General features: G+C 40.0%; 1 protein-coding gene across 1 annotated transcript in view; it reads right to left on the reverse strand.

Annotated features, from left to right (window-relative positions):
- Window positions 1–12826, reverse strand: part of LOC128520463 (Fc receptor-like protein 5) — a 53679-nt gene extending 40853 nt beyond the window's left edge. Inside the window, exons 1-3 of the mRNA XM_053494717.1 lie at window positions 12748–12826; window positions 7613–7693; window positions 7020–7286 (exon numbers count right to left, since the gene is read on the reverse strand). Coding sequence (XP_053350692.1) covers window positions 7020–7286; window positions 7613–7693; window positions 12748–12826 — 427 coding nt within the window. The remainder of the gene's footprint in view (window positions 1–7019; window positions 7287–7612; window positions 7694–12747) is intronic.
- Between the last annotated feature and the right edge of the window lie 11876 nt (window positions 12827–24702).

Below are 24702 nucleotides of genomic sequence, written 5' to 3' on the forward strand. Positions count from 1 at the left end.
TACTTCACATTTTGTAAAATACAAGTGTATTTCATGACCGATCGGAGCACATGGCCAAAAAAAAAAAAAAACAGTCATGCACTCTAAGCTTCCATTCAGTCACATTTAGCTTTGATTACAGCACACAATGTGGTGTCCAGTTCATGTGTGAAAATGTTCCTCATGTTCCCAGAAGATCTCTCACAATTTGGTTCCTAAAATTCTGTGCCATCAAGGAAAAAACACTCTACTGATGTGATAACTTGGTCATTTACTACTTTCAGGTCATCAGTTGACTTCATTTTATTGCCACATAAAGTTGCTGAGTCTAGACCTGACCAACTGAAGCAACCTCAGATCATAACACTGTCTCCAGAGACCTGTACAGTAGACACTATGCATGATGGGTGCATCGCTTAATGCGCTTTCCTTCTTACCCTGACACGCCCATCTCTGTAGAAGAGAGTGAATCTGGACTCATCAGACCACATGACCACATGCAAACAATTTGTTTAATTTAAAAAATATTGGGCTGGCGCATTGGGCATTTCCTGGTTTACTCTAAAGTTCTTAGGAGACAGGCCATGGTCAAGCATCTCTGTCGTACTATTTTAATTTCGTGTCTTGTTTTCCCAATTTGTTGTGTTGTGTATTTTATTTTAATCTTGTAGCTGATTGTAATTGCTCAAGTGCTCACTACAGTACATCCCTCTAGACGACTCGGACAGCCAGGGCAGAACGGATTACAACCCTCCTGAACCTGCCATGGACCGGGCCTCTGTGAGTTTCACCCAGGATGAGTCTGAGCCCCCTGTTTTATTTATGCATTTTCTAGACGAGAGGGGGCTTACGTATTACAAGAAGGATGACTCCAAACCCGGTTCTTCTAAAAGACTGCGTTTGGAGGCAAATAGCCCTCCTTCTCATGCTTTTAGGCCTGTACGGCCAGAGTCTAGTACTCCAACTTCTTCTGTCCTAAAGCCTGTTTGTCACATAAGTGTTGCTACCCAGATGGATTTTAAAGTGTCTGTTAGTACACAAACTATGGAGAGTGCCTCTGTTGATACCCAAACAGATTTTCCTCCAGCATCTGTACCACTTCTTAATCGTGACATTTCTGCTTTTATTCCTCTCACTGATCTTCTTCTGATCTTGGTGTTCTTCTGGCTCAAAGAAGGTTTGATATGTGATTTTATATATTTTATTTCATTATTGATGCTTACCCAGACCCCCTATGTTTTTTTGTACTTTTATGTTGGGCCTTATACTTTGTATTTTTATATTTGTTTTGTCATTAAGTAGATGCACATAGTATTTTATTTTTGTGTCTACTCCTAATTAAACTTATTATTCATAAAACTGATTTCGTGTCTTTTTGTTATTTGTCTATGCCCTCTTATTTAGTCATGTGTGCGCAACTGTGGGTGTACATGTTGCACGTGTACTTCTGAGATTACATCATGTCTAGGGTTACTATTACATCATGCATGTTGGGTACACACTGTACACTGAACACCATTACATCATTACCCATCCCCTATGACGTTGGGTACACACTGTACTGTACACTGAGATTACATCAATCTCCTTTTTGCTATGACTTACGACCTGTCTTTATGACATCTGCTTTTGTCCTTGGCTCACCTCTGTTTCGTCCCTTTACCTCTATATTATTTTACTAAGATCCATATTCTGTTAATTACTATTAACATTTTGTCACATTGCTGCATATATGCTTACATATTTCCCCCTCTGTGACTTTTAAGTCGCATTAGAGCGTTAAGAAAATAAGAAAAAGAAAATAATTCCTTTACAATTACAGTATGTAGATAATCCCCTTACACAACACCGGACGCCATGACAGCACAACTTTTTGTGCCTTTTGGAAAGAAGGAGAAAGCGATGTGACTGGCATGTATACATTTTTAAGACATAACATGCGAACGGTCCCTTAGGGCATCATGTAACTTTTACTTTAAAATTATTTTGGTATTAAAGTGTGTTGTTGTGTTGTCCTGTAAGGTCAGTCCTTTTAAAATTAATACACTTTGCTTATTTATTTTGTTTAGGCATAAAAATCACACAATGAAGATTTTTCTCTTGAAGTTGAAAAATTATTTTCTGAAATGACAAAGTCATACATTACACTATTAATTCCTACTGTGTGTGCAGGATTCACAGTTTCAGTTCATGTTGGTGACGTGTTTCAAACATATTTTCTCGAAGACTGAGACTAAAATCGCACCCTGTTTATTTTCTTCATTTTACAAATAAAAGTAGGCCCTTAACAGATTAAAATGTACTACACTTATGTGTATGATCAAACATGATGGAGCATTTAAAGCCCTTTTCACGATTACCTGAAAAAAATGCAAGTGTCTCCACCGGTGGGTCCGCCGACTCCTAAAGGTTTTAAACATCTGTAAACTTTTTAATACTGAAATTTGGGGCTGTTTAGGTTCACAAACAACTATTTTGGCACAAATTCTGTATGTATTTTAATTCTTTCTGACACTTGAATGTAAGTTTAAGTATCTGATTGCAGTCAAACAGTGGCATTTTTTCACTGAGCTTGAATGTATTTTTTCTCAGACTTTCTTAAAATTGAATGTACATTGTGTGTAAGGAATAAGCAAGTTTAATAAAGAATTATTTGCTTCTAACAATCTTTCTGGACCTTTGACCTTGACTGGAAATCAGATCCAGACCTTCGCATATTATGTTTGAGAACCCCTATTATAGGCTTATATAAGGATTATATTACATAAGACCTTTTCTCCTTTTACTTTGACACTGAGCTTACGCTTGCTTACTGCTTGTTAGTTTGTTTATAAGTGAAACTGTATTATGACAATGTACATGTATAAAAATGACTAAAGAATTAACATTAATAAGTAGTTATTTACAAATGGTAAACAACAAACATATGGGCCTAAGGAGAAGAAGGAGAAGAAGATACAACAGGAAATGCTTTTACTTTAAATATATTTTTAAATTCCTCATTGTTTGTTACATTTTCTGTTTGTTGCAGAATAAACCCAACTGAGCTAAAAGACTCTGCAGAGAACACACACTTATGCTTAACTTCCCAGTGTATAAGGAGCCTTTCCCCACATTCCCCAACTGTTTGAGGAATTTTTAAAAAATGGACATTATTGAACATTTTTGGTCACTTGTGTCTGTGATGGCACAAGCTGTAATCACTTATGAATTAACTACACATTTGCTATGAAATGTTAAGCTATACTGACAAATCACCAAGGACTCCACTACAGGACATGCCGAATTCAAGCAGAACTGTTTAAGAACTGTCTCAATTTATCTACCACCTGTACTGTACTATGCTCTATGATTTGCTATGAATTGTCATAGATAGGATATTTGCACCCAAGAGCTTTTCTGGGGCACACAAAAACCTTTTCCTTTCTTGATTGCTTGAGTCCTTTTTTTATCCCTATCCCTTTATGTGCTCCAACTTGTGACGACAGAAGCTATGAACCTGCAGCAGACTTCTGTAATTATCACCACACGCAGTGAAGGATCTATTCCCACTAAATATTGGATGTCGGATAGACGTGCAGATCACATATATATTGGGTCCGTCGGTCCATGACCAGTTCTGGACATCTATTCGACGTCCAAACTAGGTCCACTATTTGGACGTCCAACCATGACCCAACTTGTACATCATTTTGACGTTCAACATTTGACCTAATCTGTCTAATTTTTTTTGGACGTCATTTGGACGTCTATGGCAGTGGCAGTAAATGTGTTTTACAAAATAGAGCCTATCAACATATGATTATACATATGAATACAGATTATTTATAAACAAACAAGATTTATTATCTGTATGACTATTTATTTATTTGGTAGACCATATATATATATATATATATATATATATATTTATATATTTTTTTTTTACATTTTCCTGTTTCCCTAACAGTTTTTATTTTATTTAAAGTAGCCTATAATCAAGTTATTTAAATTTTTATTTTATATTGTATTGTGGCGTAGGCGGGGCATCATGCATTGCGGAAGGGGTTTCTGTGTGTTCACCATCTTGGGGAAGTTTGTTTGGGCTAGTGGCTTCAGCCATGTTTGTGTATTATGGTGTTTGTGATCTGTTGAATGGTCCCTGGTTCATGCTTAGGCTGAATTAGGTGTAGGTTCCGGGTGAATCTGTTGCTCATGCTTAAGAGTGCTGTGTGTAAATAAAGTACTCCTAGCCATTAGCATTGGGCAGCAAGCAAGCTCACTCGTTCTCTAAAATCCTTCTGGCGGTAAACTGGTGCAGTATTAAAAAATAATAATAAATAAATAAATAAATATATATATATATATAAATTCATGTAAAATATATTTTATATAAAGAAATCACGTTAGCCTATCCACCTTATTCTTATCTTACGAAAGACTGTAATTTGACGTCCAAATATGACATGGAAAAGACGTTCCACCGACGTCAACATTAGACATAGACGTCGAAAAAAGTCGTCGCCTGGCGTTACAAAACAACCCCATCAATGGACGGAAATTGGACGTCCAAAAACGACATGGAAAAGACGTCACTACAACGTCACGTCGCGCAGTGGGTTAGAGCATACTATTTAGTAGGTTAATGCACAGGGTCAGATTTAGCCATGAATTTAAGAACCAGTATCAAATACAGATTTGTATTTACTGGAGCAAGTCCACAACAGAATGGCTTTAGAAAAACAAAATCCGCCAAAGTCAGAGCCCAGACCCCAACCCTACAAATAAGCTATGGCATGACAGAGCTAAAGCGATATGACGGAGTTAAGGCTGTTCTGCCAGGAAGAATGGGCTAAAATTCCTCCTGAAACTCACCTACTGCCATTTTAACATATTTTAAGCATATTTAATTGATAACTACTGTATTTTTAGTCACATTTTTAGTGAAAATTATAATTCCAGTATAATTCACTATGGATTATTGGCCATGATTGTTACCTCTTTTACGGTGGTGAATTTCATTCATTAATTTTCCATACCGCTTATCTCGTACAAGGTCGTAAGGACCCTGGATAGGGTTGCCAATCATCCCGCAAAAAATCCGAAATTGTCACAATATGTTACATATTTTAAAAATCAGTGAAACGTTGGAGAGAAATATTACAGGTTAGACTAATAAGACAGTGTGATTTGTATGATGGAAGCAAACAGTTAGTGGATAAAAGGAAACGGCTCCTCTCACTCAGCCTGTCTGTCATGGTCTCTTCCAAAACAAAGAACAGAGAATGCACTTCTCATCTGTTAAATATTAGATCTCTCGCATCTGAAGCAGTTATTGTTAATGAAATTATCACGGATCAGGAGTTTGATATACTCTGTTTAACAGAAACCTGGATTAAACAGGATGAGTATGTAGCTTTAAATGAAGAAGGTCCCCTGAGAACAGCATTTATGTCCATACTGGACTCGCTAGGGGTAAATCAGTGTGTAGTAGGACCCACTCATAAAGCAGGACACACTTTAGATTTAATAATATTATTCGGATTAAGTATAAAAAATTAGCGAGTTTTATCAGTAATCTCCCAGCGTTCCCAACTTTGATTAGATCACCGTCTGACCCCACAGAACTCGATCAGGTGACTGAATATTTAGACTCGATGTTCCGTGTACCTTGGATAATGTAGCTTCAGTTAAAAGAAAAATTATTAGAGATATGAAACTCGCTCTCTGGTATAACGATCACATGCACACTTTAAAACAGACCGCTCGGAATTTAGAACGTAAATGGCGTCAAACTAAATTGTTAGTATTTAAAATAGCATGGAAGGAGAGCATCCTGAACTATAGAAAAGCTCTTAGTGTAGCTAGATCAACATATCTCTCCACTCTTATAGAAAATAACAAAAATAATCCCAGATTCTTATTTAATGCTGTAGCCAAATTAACCAGAAATAAGACCACTGCAGAAATCTCCCCAACAACATCATGCAATAGTGAGGACTTCATGAACTTTTTTAATAATAAAATTGTAAATATTAGGCATAAAATTGAGGTTTTGAAACCGAACAATGTAATTGATGCAGATGTTAATCTAGCCATGTCAGATCAGAACCTAGAATACTTTACTCCCCTTGAAGAGAATGAACTAATTTCACTCATCTCTTCTTCAAATTCATCAACCTGTATATTAGATCCTGTACCGACACATTTTCTCAAACAGATAGTACCAGCAATAACAGAACTGTTAAAAATAATTAGCCCTGCGATAGACTGGCACTGTGTCTAGGATGTATCCCAATAATTAATTAATCACTCAGCATTGGTTATGTTCCAAAAACTTTTAAATTAGCAGTTATCAAACCAATAATTAAGAAACCTGACCTCGACCCCTGTCAGCTGTCCAGTTACAGGCCAATATCAAACCTCCCCTTTATCTCTAAGATTCTGGAAAAGATAGTAGCGGAGCAGCTATGCTCATATCTACATAGAAATGGCATACATGAACTGTATCAGTCTGGATTTAGGCCTTATCACAGCACAGAGACAGCACTCGTTAAAGTAGTAAATGACCTCCTAGTGGCCTCTGATCAGGGTTGTGTAACTATGCTTGTATTACTCGACCTCAGTGCAGCTTTTGACACCACTGATCATAGTATTCTCCTTCACAGATTATTATTATTACATTATTATAACTTAATAAAATGATAAAAAAAAAAAAAATTGTTTTCCAATCTCAAAAGATATTAGAACTCAAAAGCTCGATGACTTCAGGTTACAGGAGAAAACTTTTACAACTTAAATACTAAACTTCCTGATTCTTTTACCTCCTGACTGTTTTATAATAAATAATTACTGAACTTTTAGTTCATGTAACTCGTGTTAATGAGGTGAGCTTAATGGCTGTAAACTTATTAACATGCCGTGTGTTTATCAGTAAAATGACAAACATACATTATGTCTATATAAAGAACATGTTTAAAGCCATTATACAGAATACACACCTACACTTTTCACTGTTACACACAAACAACATTAACAAAACAGAAATAAAACCCACTCACCTGATACAGTCAGTGTAACAGCAGCACTGGTCTCTGTGTATTTTGGGTCTGATGATTGTGTTCCTTTACATGTATAATCACCTTCATCAGACTCTTTAACATCAGTGATTGTGTATCTATCCTCTATTCCAGTAGTAAGTTCTGTTTTATCTCTATACCAGTGGTACTGCCAGGATCCTCCAGGCTGTATCTCACATGTAAGAGTGACGCTTTCCCCAATGAACACACTCTCAGCTGGATGGACTGTCAGTGTGGGTTTTGGTCTCGCTGTACAAAGATAAAAAAAACTTCAACACATACAGTATGACTAAACATTATTTAAATATGATTTTATATAAATACACAATTAGAATGATTTCTTAAAAATAAATAGTTTTTTTCACAGACTTACTAACTTTAACCCTGTAGTGACGTACCGCTCACTGTAACTGTAACTGGATCACTGAACTCTGACTCTCCCTCCTGTGCTTTACAGTAGTACTTTATTTCCCCTTCCTTAGAAATTGTCACTTCATGTGTGTTAGCAACTGCAGCTTCTTTAGAGAGAGGACTTATTTTCTGATTTTCATAAAAGAGAAAAGTCCATCCAGTACCCTGCAGATCACAGCTCAGAGTAACTCTGTCTCCAGTGTAGATGGAGCTCTGATCCACACTCACAGTCGGTTTGGGTTTTGCTGTTGATATGAAATGATGAAGAGATTAGAGCTGTTTTTACCTTTATAGCATAAACATCTATTCTCTCATATTCCTGATTAATAAAGACGTCTGATTACAAATTTATTGTAAAAGTTACAGTTAATTACATTTCTACAGTGGAGCAGAGGAGTAAGACATCTCTCTCTCTCTCTCTCTCATGTGAGTGTGTCATATGTGTTGTATTAGTGTTGTCTTTCTTGTGTGTGTGACTTTTTATAATGTGTGTTGTCTCTTCTATGTGAAGTTTCTCTTGTGCAATTGTCACATCTCTCTCATATTTCACATCCAAGTGTGTGTGTGTGTGTGTGTGTGTGTGTGTGTGTGTGTGTGTGTGTGATTGCATGACTCAATCACAGTGTGGTGTCCAGTTCATGTGTGAAAATGTTTCCTCACGCTCCCAGAACCACTCGCACAATATGATTCCTGAAATATGCCTGTGCCAAAAGGAAGGAAAAACTCTATTGATGTGATAACTTGGTCATTCAGTACTTTCAGGTCATCAGCTGACTTCACTTTATTACTATATAACGTTGCTGAGTCTGAACAAGTGAAGCAACCTCAGATCATAACACTGTCTCCAGAGACCTGTACAGAGGACACTATACATGATGGGTGAATCGCTTCATGTTCTTCTCTTATTACCCTGACACGCCCATCTCTATAGACTAGAGGGAACCTGGGCTCATCAGGTCACATGACATTTCCCATCACTCCAAACTGAAGCCTTTTCCCGACTAGTCTCACTAACAAGTTGTTTTCTAATGGACACACAGTTTATACTCGGCCCTGTGTGATCTTGCTGCATTGTGTGTATAGAAATGTTGTTACTTTTACTATAAAACATAACTATAGGTTTTACTGTAGACTTTTTACCACGTGACTTCACCAAATAGTGAAGAGATCTCCATTCATGATTTTTTAGCCTTTCTGTCATGGTCTCTAACAGCAAAGAGAACAGAGAATGAGCTTCTCCTGGGTCGGCGGGCGGCAGTACAATCGCAGAGAAAAATTAATGCAAAGTTCAAAATGATAACATATGTGCAATCGATTTCCTATCACTCATTTGCACAACACATTTTTTCATACAGTATCACCGTGTGTTCAGTTACCCTCATTATTGCCCTGATTCTACAGTACGTCCCCCTTCGCCATCTAAACAGTAGTGACAGTGTGTTCTGACACCTTCCACCTTAATGTTATGGCTGATCGGTGTACATATACTATAGAACAAGGAAATAATATCCTAGGAACGTTCAAGTCAAACTGAGACTTGCAGTGAAATTTCTTATGAATGAAGGCGTAAAACCAACTGTAAGCCCACACTCTCAGCTGGATGGACTTTCACTACAGGCTTTGGTCTCACTGTACAAAGAAAATAGAATTTCAACACATATTCTCACATATATTCTTCAACAAGCCATCCGTCTCCTCAACTAAAAGGGACTGGACTAATAAACACACACACACACACACACACACACACACACACACACACACACACACACACACACACAACACAGAACCACCCAGATTAACTCAACTTCCTCAAAGCATTGAGACTGGACTAATAAATCAACACACACAAACACACTGATCAACAATCATCAAACTATTGTACACACCAACCGTAAATACGTTTATGCATAATATTCATCATTTGCTAATTTGCACAAACTATTCTTATCTTTGCTGCTACTTATAAGGAATTTTTACTGCTTACTGTATCTCCTCCCACTAACTCAACTCATTACCTCATTACGACAAAGTAGTGAAATGTTAGGTTGTCACTTTTTCACTTGTTTGCACATTTCAGAGCAACACAGGTCGATCACATTTCTACTGATCCAGGGGCAAGACGTACAGTATCTCTCTCTCTTTTGTATAATGCTTGACATGTTTCCCTGGTTTGTGTGTCATCTCTCTCGTGCGAGATATTTCTCCAGTGATTTTTTCATCTTTGTTGAATGTTTGTGTTGTCTTTCTTGTGTGTGTGACATGTTTTTCTAATGTATGTTGTCTCTTGTTATGTTGTATCTTATCTCTGCCTTGTGTTTTACCTCCTAGTGTGTGTGCCTTTTTCTGTAGTGTGGGTCTGATCTTTCCCCGTGTGTCATCTCTCGTGTTTCACAGTTGCTGAGTGTAAATGACGTTTGTTAACAGCAACACAGTAAGTCCCCTACATACAAACATCCAAGTTACAAACTTTCCAAGATACAAACATGTGTTTGCGCATGTTTATTGGGTGAAGTTAGATCACATGTCTGGTGTCCAGTACATTGTCACGTGTGTGCAGTGTGCATCCTCTGCAAGTGCAGTACAAGCCCAGGAAAGCTAGCGCAAAAGCAGCGGCAAGGAAGCTGGTACTGCTAAGAAGTGACAAGCAATAACAATCGATGAATGACATTTGTTAAGAACAATAATGATCATGTTTAATCCATTACAGACACTGATGTTAATACTCAGCTAGATACAAAAGCTTTAACCATAATTCTGATATTGGTACATTATAAGAGCATTAATATCGCAGAAAGAAATCTCCATCTCTCTTGTCCCACTTTTTTGTTTTGCTACCAGCTTGCATTTAAAGACGTTTCTATTTTTCATTCCTATTGACTGTTTATTATACTTTAATCATTCATTCATTCAGTTATTCAAGACAACATGAAAGCTGTCACACGCATAAGAGAGAAGACACATGAGAAATCTGTCACACAGATAAGAAAGCCATCACACACACACATTAAAAAGCCACCATACACACAAGAGAGACATGACACTCGAGAGAAGAACTAGGAAAACTTCACACATGAGAGAGATGTGTCTTGCCTATAAAAAGTGTCTGAAGGTCAGTGTGTGAATCAGGTGCTGTTGGTTTGTACCCAACATTCAAGATGTAAATGATAAGTTTTTAGCATTTTAGATGGAGTGTGTGTGGAAAATGCATTTATTAAAGTAATAGTCTATTAAACCCCATTTAATCCATTAAACACTCTGATATAAACACTTATTTCCACCATGTCATTTTAATCTGTGCCCACATGTGTGTAAGCAAACTAACACAGAAACCATGCTAAGCACCAGACAACTACAACAGTTAAGCTAGCTAACTACATTGGAGGCTGACCAGCACAAATTAGCCCATAGGATATAATAATGAAACAACAGTCATATTATAATAACGTCACACTTCTTTCCCCCCCTATTGTAGATGATGATGGAGAGGATAAACCCCTGACCCGACTACACATCCTGTAAAATACTAATGTTTATTAATCTGTATATAAATTGAATTTAATTCAACATACAACAACTTTGTGTTTATATTTAAATAATCACAAAAGAGGTGAAAATATTTTCACATTATATAAGGATGATAAAGTTTTATACATAAATATTGAAAATTGTAAAAGTTGCTGCTTTAGTTTTTATAATAGCAATTTGCATATACTCCAGAATGTTATGAAGAGTGATCAGATGAATTGCATAGTCCTTCTTTGCCATGAAAATTAACTTAATCCCAAAAAAACCTTTCCACTGCATTTCTTTGCTGTCATTAAAGGACCTGCTGAGATCATTTCAGTAATCGTCTTGTTAACTCTGGTGAGAATGTTGATGAGCTCAAGGCTGGAGATCATTATGTCAGGCTGATTGGGTTAGAATGGCAGACTTGACATGTGAAAAGGAGGGTGATGCTTGAATAAAACAGATAGAACATTTGATGCATTTTAAAACTAATACACATCTGAGAGCACTGACCTGATACATTAACTCACACTATACTAACAGTTGCACCTCGAAAACTTGCATCCACACAAATTACTGCAAACAAAAACACGGTTACAATAAATTTGTAATCCTATTCCACCATTTTGTTTTACTTTATAAAAGGATGATACTGGATCATTAACCTGGAAAGCGCTGCACGTGAACCCTGTCACCATATTAACTTCCCACACCATTTCCACTCTTATGTGCACCGCGCCACACGCGCATGTGATGACGTCACCAAACATCTCTTAAAGAGCCCCTGTATCCATTCTCACCAGACAGACACACTATATAGGGGGCAGGAATTAATGCCCCTTTAACTACCACCCGCTTACTTAAATATAAGACTATAGTTCATTTCACATGAAGACATTACCAACATTATATTGTGACTTAGACTATGTGTCAGGGAATAACCCCTAGAGGGCGCCTTGTGTCCAGAGAGTTTCTGTGGTTCTTGATCACAGATGGACTTCATTTCCCATGATGCACTACTTAATGGTTTTCACCTGCACCTAGTTCACTGCCCTGATTTGTATAAACTGTTAAACTCTTCTGTTTCATCAGTCAGTGATCAAATATGCTTTTCATGCATTCCTCCAACTCTGACACGATTGTTATGCATTGACTTGGATTAAATTGTAATTTTATTTCCTTTAATGTTAATGTTTTGACATTTACTCCTCTACTGATAAACACACAGAAGGCTTATATGAATAGTGTTTCTCTGAGACTGCAGGAACAGTAAATATCTCTCACACTCAGAGGGTTAGAGGACTTTTAAATTACCAAACCATTCATTCATAAACTACACTGAAATGCTTTGAAACTTCCTTAATTATAGAATGACACTAAACTGAAATCAGCTTGAAGATGAAGAAAATAAATTCTAGATGCTCTGTATCTGTACTTATTGTTTACACTGGGATGATCACACAGCACTCACTGTTAGAGTAGTGTGTATTATTCAGTGCTCCACTGTCTGCTCCACACACACATCTCAGCAGCTGTGTGGCTAAAATCTGGACCTGTTACTGTTGCTTAAAGTCTGGAGCTTTTACCAGCATTTTTCTCCAACGAGTTTCTTTTCCTTTAATGTGGCCTTTTCTGCTCCCTTTTTGCTTTCTCTGCCGATTAAATAATTACCCCTAATTATCTAACTCTAAACCTGTACATTTGTTAGGTAACCTGCCTAGAATCAGTCAGCCGATCAGCAGGCATACTGCTGTAGAACTTGCCATTGTGGCCTCTGTTCCATGCCCACCTTGCCAGCCTTGCTTTAATATCAGTGCCTTCAACTTCAACCTGTGGCAGGATTGACCCTCGACACTCAGCGTGGCCATGCTACTGATAAACTAGTGACTGCTGCCCACCTTCTCAGCCTACCAGCTTTGTGCCATCATGCCTGCTGGACACTGCTCCTGACCCACACATGCACACTTTTATTCTCTTTACTCTTGTTTAGTTCTCTTTAATCTTTTTCCTCTTACACCTTTTATTATTTAATTAATCAAAGTGGTGCTCCCTAGTCAAGTGGTTACATACCTGTAACATCACCAGTAGCATGGTTTATAGCAATAATGCATGTTTTTCTATCACAACTGGGTTAACTAGCTTGTCTAATGTTCAATAAAGTGCTTTAAACCAATAGGCCTCATGCAGCACCCCTTAAACTTCACTTTAATTTTATCTTAGTTTTCTGTTAAGAAAATAAATAAACATTTCATGTTATATTTTTAATCTGTGTCCAAATAAGTTTCCTGATTCCACTGAGTGTTGTCCAGTGTGAATTAGCCCTTAGCTAATCCTGTCCTCGTTACTTGTACTGACAATATACCTAAAGGTACGAGTATCAGTATAAAGCAGTTTATTCAATTTATTGTGGCTTATTAATGCACACAAGAGCATTTCTGGTGTGCACCAAGTATAATAAAAAAAATATTAATAAATAAAAAAAATATATATTTATATATATATATATATACAGTGGTGTGAAAAACTATTTGCCCCCTTCTTGATTTCTTGTTTTTTTGCATGTTTGTCACACAAACTGTTTCTGATCATCAAACACATTTAACTATTAGTCAAAGATAACACAAGTAAACACAAAATGCAGTTTTTAAATGATGGTTTTTATTATTTAGGGAGAAAAAAAAATTAAACCTACATGGCCCTGTGTGAAAAATTTGCCCCCTGAACCTAATAACTGGTTGGGCCACCCTTAGCAGCAATAACTGCAATCAAGCGTTTGCGATAACTTGCAACGAGTCTTTTACAGCGCTCTGGAGGAATTTTGGCCCACTCATCTTTGCAGAATTGTTGTAATTCAGCTTTATTTGAGGGTTTTCTAGCATGAACCGTCTTTTTAAGGTCATGCCACAACATCTTAATAGGATTCAGGTCAGGACTTTGACTAGGCCACTCCAAAGTCTTCATTTTGTTTTTCTTCAGCCATTCAGAGGTGGATTTGCTGGTGTGTTTTGGGTCATTGTCCTGCTGCAGCACCCAAGATCGCTTCAGCTTGAGTTGACGAACAGATGGCCGGACATTCTCCTTCAGGATTTTTTGGTAGACAGTAGAATTCATGGTTCCATCTAACACAGCAAGCCTTCCAGATCCTGAAGCAGCAAAACAACCCCAGACCATCACACTACCACCACCATATTTTACTGTTGGTATGATGTTCTTTTTCTGAAATGCTGTGTTACTTTTAAGCCAGATGTAACGGGACACGCACCTTCCAAAAAGTTCAACTTTTGTCTCGTCGGTCCACAAGGTATTTTCCCAAAAGTCTTGGCAATCATTGAGATGTTTTTTAGCAAAATTGAGACGAGCCTTAATGTTCTTTTTGCTTAAAAGTGGTTTGCGCCTTGGAAATCTGCCATGCAGGCCATTTTTGCCCAGTCTCTTTCTTATGGTGGAGTCGTGAACACTGACCTTAATTGAGGCAAGTGAGGCCTGCAGTTCTTTAGATGTTGTCCTGGGGTCTTTTGTGGCCTCTCGGATAAGTTGTCTCTGCGCTCTTGGGGTAATTTTGGTCCGCCGGACTCTTCTCGGAAGGTTCACCACTGTTCCATGTTTTTGCCATTTGTGGATAATGGCTCTTACTGTGGTTCGCTGGAGTCCCAAAGCTTTAGAAATGGCTTTATAACCTTTACCAGACTGATAGATCTCAATTACATTTGTTCTCATTTGTTCCTGAATTTCTTTGGATCTTGGCATGATGTCTAGCTTTTGAGGTGCTTTTGGTCTACTTCTCTGTGTCAGGTAGCTCCTATTTAAGTGATTTCTTGATTGAAACATGTGTGGCAGTAATCAGGCCTGGGGGTGACTACAGAAATTGAACTCAGGTGTGATAAACCACAGTTGAGTTATTTTTTTAACAAGGGGGGCAATCACTTTTTCACACAGGGCCATGTAGGTTTGGATTTTTTTTCTCCCTAAATAATAAAAACCATCATTTAAAAACTGCATTTTGTGTTTACTTGTGTTATCTTTGACTAATAGTTAAATGTGTTTGATGATCAAAAACATTTTGTGTGACAAACATGCAAAAGAATAAGAAATCAGGAAGGGGGCAAATAGTTTTTCACACCACTGTATATAGTGTATATTATAAATAAAACATTTTAAATAACGCAAAACAAACGGATTCTTTTGTCTCCATGAGAGACAGGTTTTCTTAAAACATGGTTAAGTATTACATGACATTAACCAAAGTCAGTTCAGTGCCGTAGATCAGACCGTCTCATCTTGGTTTAGCCTTTGGATTCTATGCAGTCAGTGAAGACCACGTACTCTTCAGCCACCAAAATGAGCTCCACCAAACAAGAGAAGCAGTTTGGAACACGAGAAGATGATTGCAGAAAGTGAGAAAGAAAATGTTAATAAAAAAGCACAGGTCAGTACGGCACTTATGACACTATATTGCCTGAGTTTATTTTATTTCTAATATTTATTTTATCCTTATGATGTTGATTCAATACAAACGTTGATTCACTTGCTTTCTTTATTTAATGTGACTCAGGGTAAGATCATTGCATTATCCTTATTTATTCTTATTTAAGATGAGTACCTCTCCATCCTTGTGTGCCTTGAATAATAATAATGTTGTTGTTAGTCTTTCACCTGGCACCAGTTTTTACCCCGGATGCCCTTCCTGACGCAACCCTCCCATTTTATCCGGGCTTGGGACCGGCACTGCATTCAATGGTTAGGGTTTGAGCATTGACTGGGAATCGAACCCGGGCCTTTTGCATGGTAGGTAAGAGACCTAATACTGAGCCACTAGCGCACCTGATAAATAACAATTAATAATAACGTGGTTTAATGAACATTAGTTAATTCGTTCCTTTTAGTTAACTATTTTGTTCTGCTTCTTAATTTAAAAACTAATATAGCCTTATAATAGCTGATATAAACAATCAATATTTATCGACATTAACTAACTGAAAAAAGTTTAAGTGATATACAGGTGCATCTCAATAAATTAGAATATCATCAAAAACCTGATTTTGTCTTTTAATTTTATTAATTATGGCTTTCAGCTAATAAAAACCCAAAATTCAGTATCTCAGAAAATGAGAACATTACTTAAAGGGGTCATACAGGCCTACATGCACTTTTTTAAGCTGTTTGGACTGAACTGTGTGTTAGGAGAGTGCGTACACAACCACTCTACGATGATAAAGAGCCGCCCAGTGGTTTTCTTTTTATTTATTACAATAACATGCCCCTTCTAAAATCAGGCCAATCGCAAATGCCTGTCACTTTGACGCCACACCACAAGAGGCCGCTCCTACCGTAGTTGATTGACACTGGTGTTTTAGCAAAGACCAAGTGAGAAGAAGCTGTCGGCCATTGTTTTTCGCCGCTGGAGCAAAATGTCGCCTAAGCAAGTGTGGTGTACAGTTGTTGGGTGTAATAACGAACACAGCAGTCGTCATTCACTACCGACATCTGTGCCGCTGAGGACGCAGTGGCTGAATTTAGTTTTTGAAGCTAACGTCCCCGCTGATTTACCTAAATGCGTTCATGTTTGCACTAATCATTTTTTACCAGACTGCTTTATAAACGCGGGTCAATATAAAGCAGTTTTTGCTACGAAGCTGCTCCTAAAAAATGGATCTGTACTAACGCTTCGTGTTCCTGCTTCATCTTCACCAGGCTCAGTGAGTGTAATTCCTTTTTCTATGAATGCAGATCGCCTTTTTAATAATCACGATGAATGCGGAGTGTAAGTTAACTTATACTCTCATAGAACATGGTTATGGCTTTTTCTCTATGTACATCCGTCTCTATATAATCCCTAATCGCCCGTTTATAATAAACAATGCAATAAAGTGATTGTCTAGTTGCAAACTGTGTACGTAGTCGGAAAACTATATTATGCTTACCTTTGTTACGTTAGATGGTTTATAACGATGTCTGTCGAAGATTAAGAAGTCATGTAAACACATCAGTAAACACATCGCGTCCCTATCTCTCTCAGTAAGCTTCTCCGCTTTATGTTGTTGTTGCACGCGGCAGCATAACAGCCCGTTAATTCATGCCCATGCAGTGATGAGAAAGACAAATTGAGTCGATGCATGTCCATTCTTTTAATTTTTGCATTGTCAGGCGATATTACAAACTTCCGCATAGGTTCCGTACTTAAATTAAACAAAAAACTACTTAAGAAAACTGGCTCAGGCTCTATATTCCAGCGTTTTTCAGTTTGGACTGCATTACCCACAAAGCATTGCTCGCACTGCGTTGTGGGCAATGCTTTGTGGGTAATGCAGTCCAAAGCATTGCCCGCACTGGACTACACTCCCGTGGCTATACCCCACGTGTGTTGTGAAGACACGCCCCACAGAACTGGGGGGCGGGCTCAGCAGAGATCATAAGCATTTAAAGGAACATGGTAACATGGTAAAGGAAACAGGTTGCTGAGAACAGAGCTATTTTTTACCAGTTAAAAGTAGTGTTTTTTTTTTATTTATTTTTTTTTTTTAATTAAATATATTACAAACTTTTCATTAGGACCCTAAAGATCATATTAAAATTTAATGAAAAATGTGTCTGGATGACCCCTTTAAGACCAACAAAAAAAAAAAGATTTTAACACAGAAATGCTAGACACCTTAAAAGTATGAATGTGTACAGCTCTCAATACTTTGGGTCGGGGCTCCCTTTGTATGAATTACTGGTGAGGCGTGGCATGGAGGTGATCAGTCTGTGACACTGTTAAGGTGATATGGAGGCCCAGGTTGCTCTGATAGCGGCCTTCAGCTCTTCTGCGTTGTCGGGTCTTGTGTCTTGCATCTTCCTCTTACATTTACATTTACATTTAGGCATTTGGCAGACGCTCTTATCCAGAGCGACTTACAAAAAGTGCTTTAATGTTTACAACATTGGATACATACTTACACTGGGTTAACTAGGTTAATAACTAAGTATCATTAGTCCAACACATCTGAAGTTTTTTCTGTTTTTTTTTTTTTTTTTTTTGGGGGGGGGGGGGGGGGTTTAGTCCAAGTATTGGATAAACAGATGAGTCTTGAGTCGTCGTTTAAAGATAGTCAAAGTATCTGATGTACGGACATCTAGAGGAAGTTCATTCCACCACCTAGGTGCCAGAACAGAAAAGAGCCTGGATGAATGCCGCCCTCGATCCCTGAGAGATGGTAGGATGAGGCGAGCAGTGCTGGAGGATCAGAGGGAACGTGGTGCAGTGTGTGGTGTACTGTAATTAGCGCAGAGAGGTAAGTGGGTGCTGGGCCATTTTTAGCTTTGTAGGCAAGCATCAGTGTTTTGAATTTGATGCGGGCAGCTACAGGAAGCCAGTGCAGGGAGCGGAGGAGTGGGGTGGTGTGGGAGAACTTGGGGAGGTTAAAAACGAGTCGTGCTGCTGCATTCTGGATCAGTCTCTTCACAATACCCCACAGATTATTTATGGTGTTTAGGTCAGGTGAGTTTTTTGGCCAATCAAGCACAAAGATACAACGGTATTTTATCCAGGTATTAGTACTTTTGGCTGTGTGAGCAGGTGCCAAGTCCTGCTGGAAAATGAAATCTCCATAAAGCTGTTCAGCACAAAGAAGCATGAAGTGCTCTTTAACTTCCTGGTAGACAGCTGAGCTGACCTTTGACCTGATAAAACACAGTGGATCAACACCAGCAGATGACATGGCTCCCCAAACCACCACTGACTGCAAACTTTACACTGGACCTCCAGCAGCTTGGATTCTGTGCCTCTCCTCTCTTCCTCCAGACTCTGAGACCTCCATTTCCAAATGAAATGCAAAATTTACTTTCATCTAAAAAAAGGACTTTTGTTCACTGAGCAACAGTTCAGTCCTTCTTGTCACATTGCTGCAGTAATTCATACAAAGGGAGCTCCAACCAAGTACTGAGTGATGGACATGTTCATACTTTCTTATTGGACTTATTCTGCTTTTGTTGGTCTTAAATAATATTCTACTTTTCTGAGAAACTGAATTTTGGATTTTTATGATTATCAAAAATAAAAGAAATAAACACTTTAAATACAGTGGAACCTCGGATTACAAGTAACACGGTTTACGAGTGTTTCGCAAGAGGAGCAAAGATTTTTAATACATTTTGACTTGGAAAACGAACAAGTCTTGGTTTTCGATTACCGAGTATCATGTATCAACCATGCTCTTCTTGTTTTGACACCGATCGTCACGTGATCTCAACTAAGCCAACGGTTTTTCTCTCTCTTGTGCTGCGGAATTGTGGGTAATCGTCTCCCCTGCTGTGTCTTAGTGCGCGTCTCTTACTGGTATAATCAACATCTGTGCAATGTTTACTATAACACTGTGACCACGTGTGTGTGTGTGAAAAACATATTTTGATTTGTGTGTATGCGTGTGTAAAAAAATCAGTATTAACATGATAAACGAGCGGCGTATTGCAGTACAGCGCGCATGTAAAGCAAAAGAAAGTCTCATTGAAGAGGTTAATGATCCATTTTCTCTCTCTCTCTCTCTGTCAGCCTGCTGTTATGTGTGCGCGTCAATGGACCCTTCACACACACACCCCCTCTTCTCGCCTTTACACACACACACACACACACACACACACACTCTCTGCTATACACAGAAACACTGCTCTGTTGCGATTGTTTCAAAAGGTAAAGTGCATGTTAATTAGTTTTGTACTTTATATGTTGTATTAATTATTTTTATGTATTTATTTTTTTGGGCTGGGGAACGAATAATTTGAGTAAAAGCAGGCTCGTATATCAAAACACTCATAAATTACAAAATTATCTCTCGCTAGATCAATTTATATTAATGAGTGTATAACAATTTGTGAAACACAAAATGCGAAACTACACACATAATCTTTATTTAAAACATATTTGTAAACTTTTGAAATGATCTTTTTTAAAAAGAAATTATGTAAATAATTGTTTTGCCTTAATGTTAATAAAACTGGGAAATGTTGTCACGTCACAAATCAGAAATTAGGGAAATCAGAGTCTTTAAGATGAAAAAAATGTGAGAATTAAAATTAAACAGAAACTATAAAGTGTCTATAATGAGACAGTGAGAGTGTAGGCCTTTGATGAACAAATAAACAAATAAACAAATCTGAATGCTGAAGTTGCTGCAATACTTTATATATTATAAAAACTAAAGTAATAAACTGTCACTCACCTGGTAAAGGCTTACGGTCAGTGTCTTCTAATTCTGTCACAACAACAATGACATATGTTATTTAAGCATGTAGTAAGACATTAAAATGTGAAACGTCTCGGGTTACTTTGCTGTAACCCTGTTCCCTGAAAAGGCGGGAACGAGATGCTGCGTGAAAACGCTATGGGAAACATCTTGTCATGTTGCCGGTTGTGAAGCATGTGTGTATCAAACACGCCAAATTTTGGCTTATATAACCTCGGTCGGGTGACGTCATCTGATGAGACGCACCTGCAGGTTATAAATAGGAGTGAACCGGAAACATTCCTCAGATTGATTTGTCTGAACGGACGTCCGGTCACGTAGGCAGTGCGGCATTGGGACGCAGCATCTCGTTCCCGCCTTTTCAGGGAACAGGGTTACAGCAAAGTAACCCGAGACGTTCCCTTTCAAAGGCTACACTCGATGCTGCGTGAAAACGCTATGGGAACGAGAATACCAACGCCGCCGCACTGCAAGTGTCTGGACCCCAAGGTTGTGTGGTGTGTGCGCACAAGGCCGAAAAGGTCTCAGAACTATATCTGGGAAGCTAACTCGAGGACCTGTGAGCCCGGAGTGGCATGATCATCCAGATTATAAAATCTAACAAATGTGTGCGGAAAGGACAACCCTCCGTGTCACACACTTGCTGCAGGGGAATACTTCTTGCTAGTGCAATAGATGAGGCGATCCCCCTGGTTGAATGAACCCTGATTCCTAGAGGCGAAGTGAGCCCACGCGCCTCATAGGAGAGGGCAATAGCCCAATGTAGTGGGGGCCACCCCCTGTTGCGGCCCCAGACCATGTTAAAGCTGCTTTGACTTACGCCACTAGCTGATGCAGTGGACGTAAATCTAAAGAGCACGTACTGGACAAAGTAGGTGAAGTCTTTCCTGCTCGGAAGCTGTAAACGCGGAGGACAGAAGGCTTCATAAACAATAGGATGCATACTGGAAAATGTGTGCGGAGAGGACCAACCCTCCGCGTCCCAGACTTGCTGCAAGGGAATACCTCTTGCTAGTGCAATTGATGAGGCGATTTCCCTGGTTGAATGAACCCTGATTCCTAGAGGCGAAGTGAGCCCACGCGCCTCATAGGAGAGGGCAATAGCATCTCTCACGCCGCTTGCGGCTTCAAAACATGTAAAAGCTGCTCTGACTTACGCCACTGGCTAATGCGGTGGACATAAATCTGAAGAGCACGTACTGGACACAGTAAGTGAAGTCTCTCCTGCTCCGAAGCTGTAAAGGCGGAGGACAGAAGGCTTCAAAACAATAGGATGCATATTGGCAAATGTGTGCGGAGAGGAGCAACCCTCCGCATTACAGACTTGCTGCAAAGGAATACCTCTTGCTAGTGCAATTAATGAGGCGATTCCCCTGGTTGAATGAACCCTGATTCCTAGAGGCGAAGTGAACCCACGTGCCTCATAGGAGAGGGCAATAGCATCTCTCACGTAGCTTGCGGCTTCAAAACATGTAAAAACTGCCCTGACTTACGCCACTGGCTAATGCGGTGGACGTAAATCTGAAGAGCACGTACTGGACACAGTAAGTAAAGTCTCTCCTGCTCCGAAGCTGTAAAGGCGGAGGACAGAAGGCTTCAAAACAATAGGATGCATATTGGCAAATGTGTGCGGAGAGGACCAACTCTCCGCATCACAGACTTGCTGCAAAGGAATACCTCTTGCTAGTGCAATTGATGAGGCGATTCCCCTGGTTGAATGAACCCTGATTCCTAGAGGCGAAGTGAACCCACGCACCTCATAGGAGAGGGCAATAGCATCTCTCACGGAGCTTGCGGCTTCAAAACATGTAAAAGCTGCTCTGACTTACGCCACTGGCTAATGCGGTGGATGTAAATCTGAAGAGCACGTACTGGACACAGTAAGTGATGTCTCTCCTGCTCCGAAACTGTAAAGGCGGAGGACAGAAGGCTTCAAAACTATAGGATGCATGTTGGCAAATGTGTGCGGAGAGGACCAACCCTCCGTGTCACATACTTGCTGCAAGGGAATACCTCTTGCTAATGCAATTGATGAGGCGATTCCCCTGGTTGAATGAGCCCTGATTCCTAGAGGCGAAGTGAGCCCACGCGCCTCATAGGAGAGGGCAATAGCTGTCCGCTCCTCTTAGAGAGGTAACACCATTTAGAAAAACCATCTTAAGGGTCAGAAACCTGAGGCGCTGACTCTAGTGGTTCAACAAGGGGCACAAGCCAGAGGACAAAAATTATTATTATTATTATTATTTTTTTTTTTCTTCAGAAACTCCAGCACTGAAACAATTCGGCAGTGGACTGGGTCTACCTGCTTCGTCATGCACCAACTTTTCAAATACATTCTATTTGAGGGGAGGCAGTCCTAGTACTTAGAATAGTCTTAATTACGCTGGCTAGAAGACCAGCTTGACTTAGAGTCGGAGAGTAGTAAAGGGGACATTTGCTGATCTTGCGAGTCAAAGAGGTCCACCTATGCTACATGAAATTTTCCCAGAATGTAAATCGCCCTGAGGGACAGGAACCTGGTGCGCTAGCTATTTAGCGGCGCGAGCACAGTCAGCCCTGGCGATTAATATATGAGACTGCCATAGTGTTGTCCACCCGCACTAGGACATGGTAGTCTCAACTGCTGGAGGAAGTGCTTTAGGGCCTGAAATAGAGCCATGATTTTAAGGCAATTGATGTGCCGCGCAAAAAGATGGCCTCTCCAGCTCCCTTGGGCTGGACGGTCATTTAAGACCGCACCCCAGCCCACGAGGGAAGCGTCTGTCGTTAGCATCTGTGACGACAAGACGAACTTAGAGTGGGACCCAGAGTCAGAAACCGGGGTCTGAACCACATAGGAAGGGTACGAAGCACCTGGCGCGTAGCCCTTATTGGGGATTGGCCCTAGAGTAAAATCCCCTGGTTCTTAGCCACAACTGAAATGCTCTCATGTGCAGAAGGTCCAAAGGTGTCACCGTGGATACAGCTGCCATGAGAGCTAAGATCTCTGAAAGTGATGGTCACTTTCTGGTCTAGCTTGATTTCCTTGACGGTGTTGAGAATGGATTCGACACGAGCGGGAGACAGCTGTGCCCGCTTACGCCCAAATTCCATGTGACACCCAAAAATGTTGTCCTCTAAACAGGAAAGAGCATGCTTTCATGGCATTGGATCTCAATCCTAGGAAACAAAGATTAGCTAGAACGACATGCTGATGTCGAAGCGCTAGCTTCTGAGACTGGGCCAGCCAGTCATGTAATTCAATACGGATGCTCTGGAGTCGTAAGAGCCAGAACTACATCCATGTATTTTGTGTATGTGCGGGTGAAAAAGCTAGACCAAATGGAAGGACCCGATACTGGTAAGCTTCGCCCCCGAAAGCGAACCTCAGGAACCTCCTGTGTTGTGGCAATATTTCCATTGATTTATTTTTAGATAGCGGTAAGGCCCGCAAAATCTAAAAAATTGGACTCAGCCCCCCGTTCCTCTTGCACTTTCCGGTTTCGTGGAGGTGGAGACCCCGCCATTGTAACGCGGAGGGTGATGTGAGAACTGAATCCTGTAGTTTCTCTGTACAGTGCTTAGTGCCCAAGGAGATATACTTGGCAGTAGCTTCCACGCTGCCAGTTTCTCAGAAAGGGGCAAAGCTCAGCGGCTTGGTTAAACGGGGGGGATGTTAGATGTTCGGCATCCTGAAACACGGCAGGAAAAACCCGAAGAACTAACAATTTTATTGGAGACTGGAGTTGCCCGAAACACCAGCGGTGGCGGAGCAAGAACACCAACCTCCTGGGGGTGCCAGGGAGAACACTTCATTCTTTAAAGGAATTCTGCGTGCCTCTCCCCATTGGGAGGGGGGGCACCCCCCACGATCCTGTTGAACCTCAGGGCTTCTTTGTGAAGACAATATGCCAGTCTGACCTCTTTTGAGGCGGATCTCTTCTTGTGTGTTTCATGCCTCGCAACAGTCAGACCCGGTCGAGACTGGGTGGCCGACAGTCCCGACTCTTGAGCAAGGCGGGGAAGGAATTTCCCGAAGGCTTGTTATATAACTCCGCCTCATGAACCTAGTGGCGATCGAGTTAACGACATCGCCAAGTAGGCCGGGAGGCGAGATGGGGCATCGAGGAGGAATACACGATCCTTTTCCTTAATGCCCCTGAGATTCAACCACAAGTGCCTCTCCGCGGAGACCATAGCAGCCATAAAACGGCCGATAGCACGAGCCGTCTGCTTTGTTGCACGAAGAGACAAGTCTGTGGCCCGGCGTAAATCCAGTACGCCTTACCTTGCAGAGCCCCGCCAGTACTCAAGTCTTTCAGCAGGTCAGCCTGGTAGGCGTGCAAAACCGCCCTGGTGTGCAATGGAGCACCAACCTGACCTGCTGCCTGAAAAGCTTTTCCCTCCAGGGAAGATAAAAGTCTACACAGCTTGAAAGGAAGTAATAGCTTTTCAGGAAGGATGATGTCCCAGAAGAGAGATAGCCTGGAAGCGTCTCTTCTATCTGGGTGTCATCATATAACTCTGCGTTTCTACCTCAATTATAT

Source organism: Clarias gariepinus, chromosome 1, assembly GCF_024256425.1.
Source record: "Clarias gariepinus isolate MV-2021 ecotype Netherlands chromosome 1, CGAR_prim_01v2, whole genome shotgun sequence".
Classification (NCBI taxonomy): Eukaryota; Metazoa; Chordata; class Actinopteri; order Siluriformes; family Clariidae; genus Clarias; species Clarias gariepinus.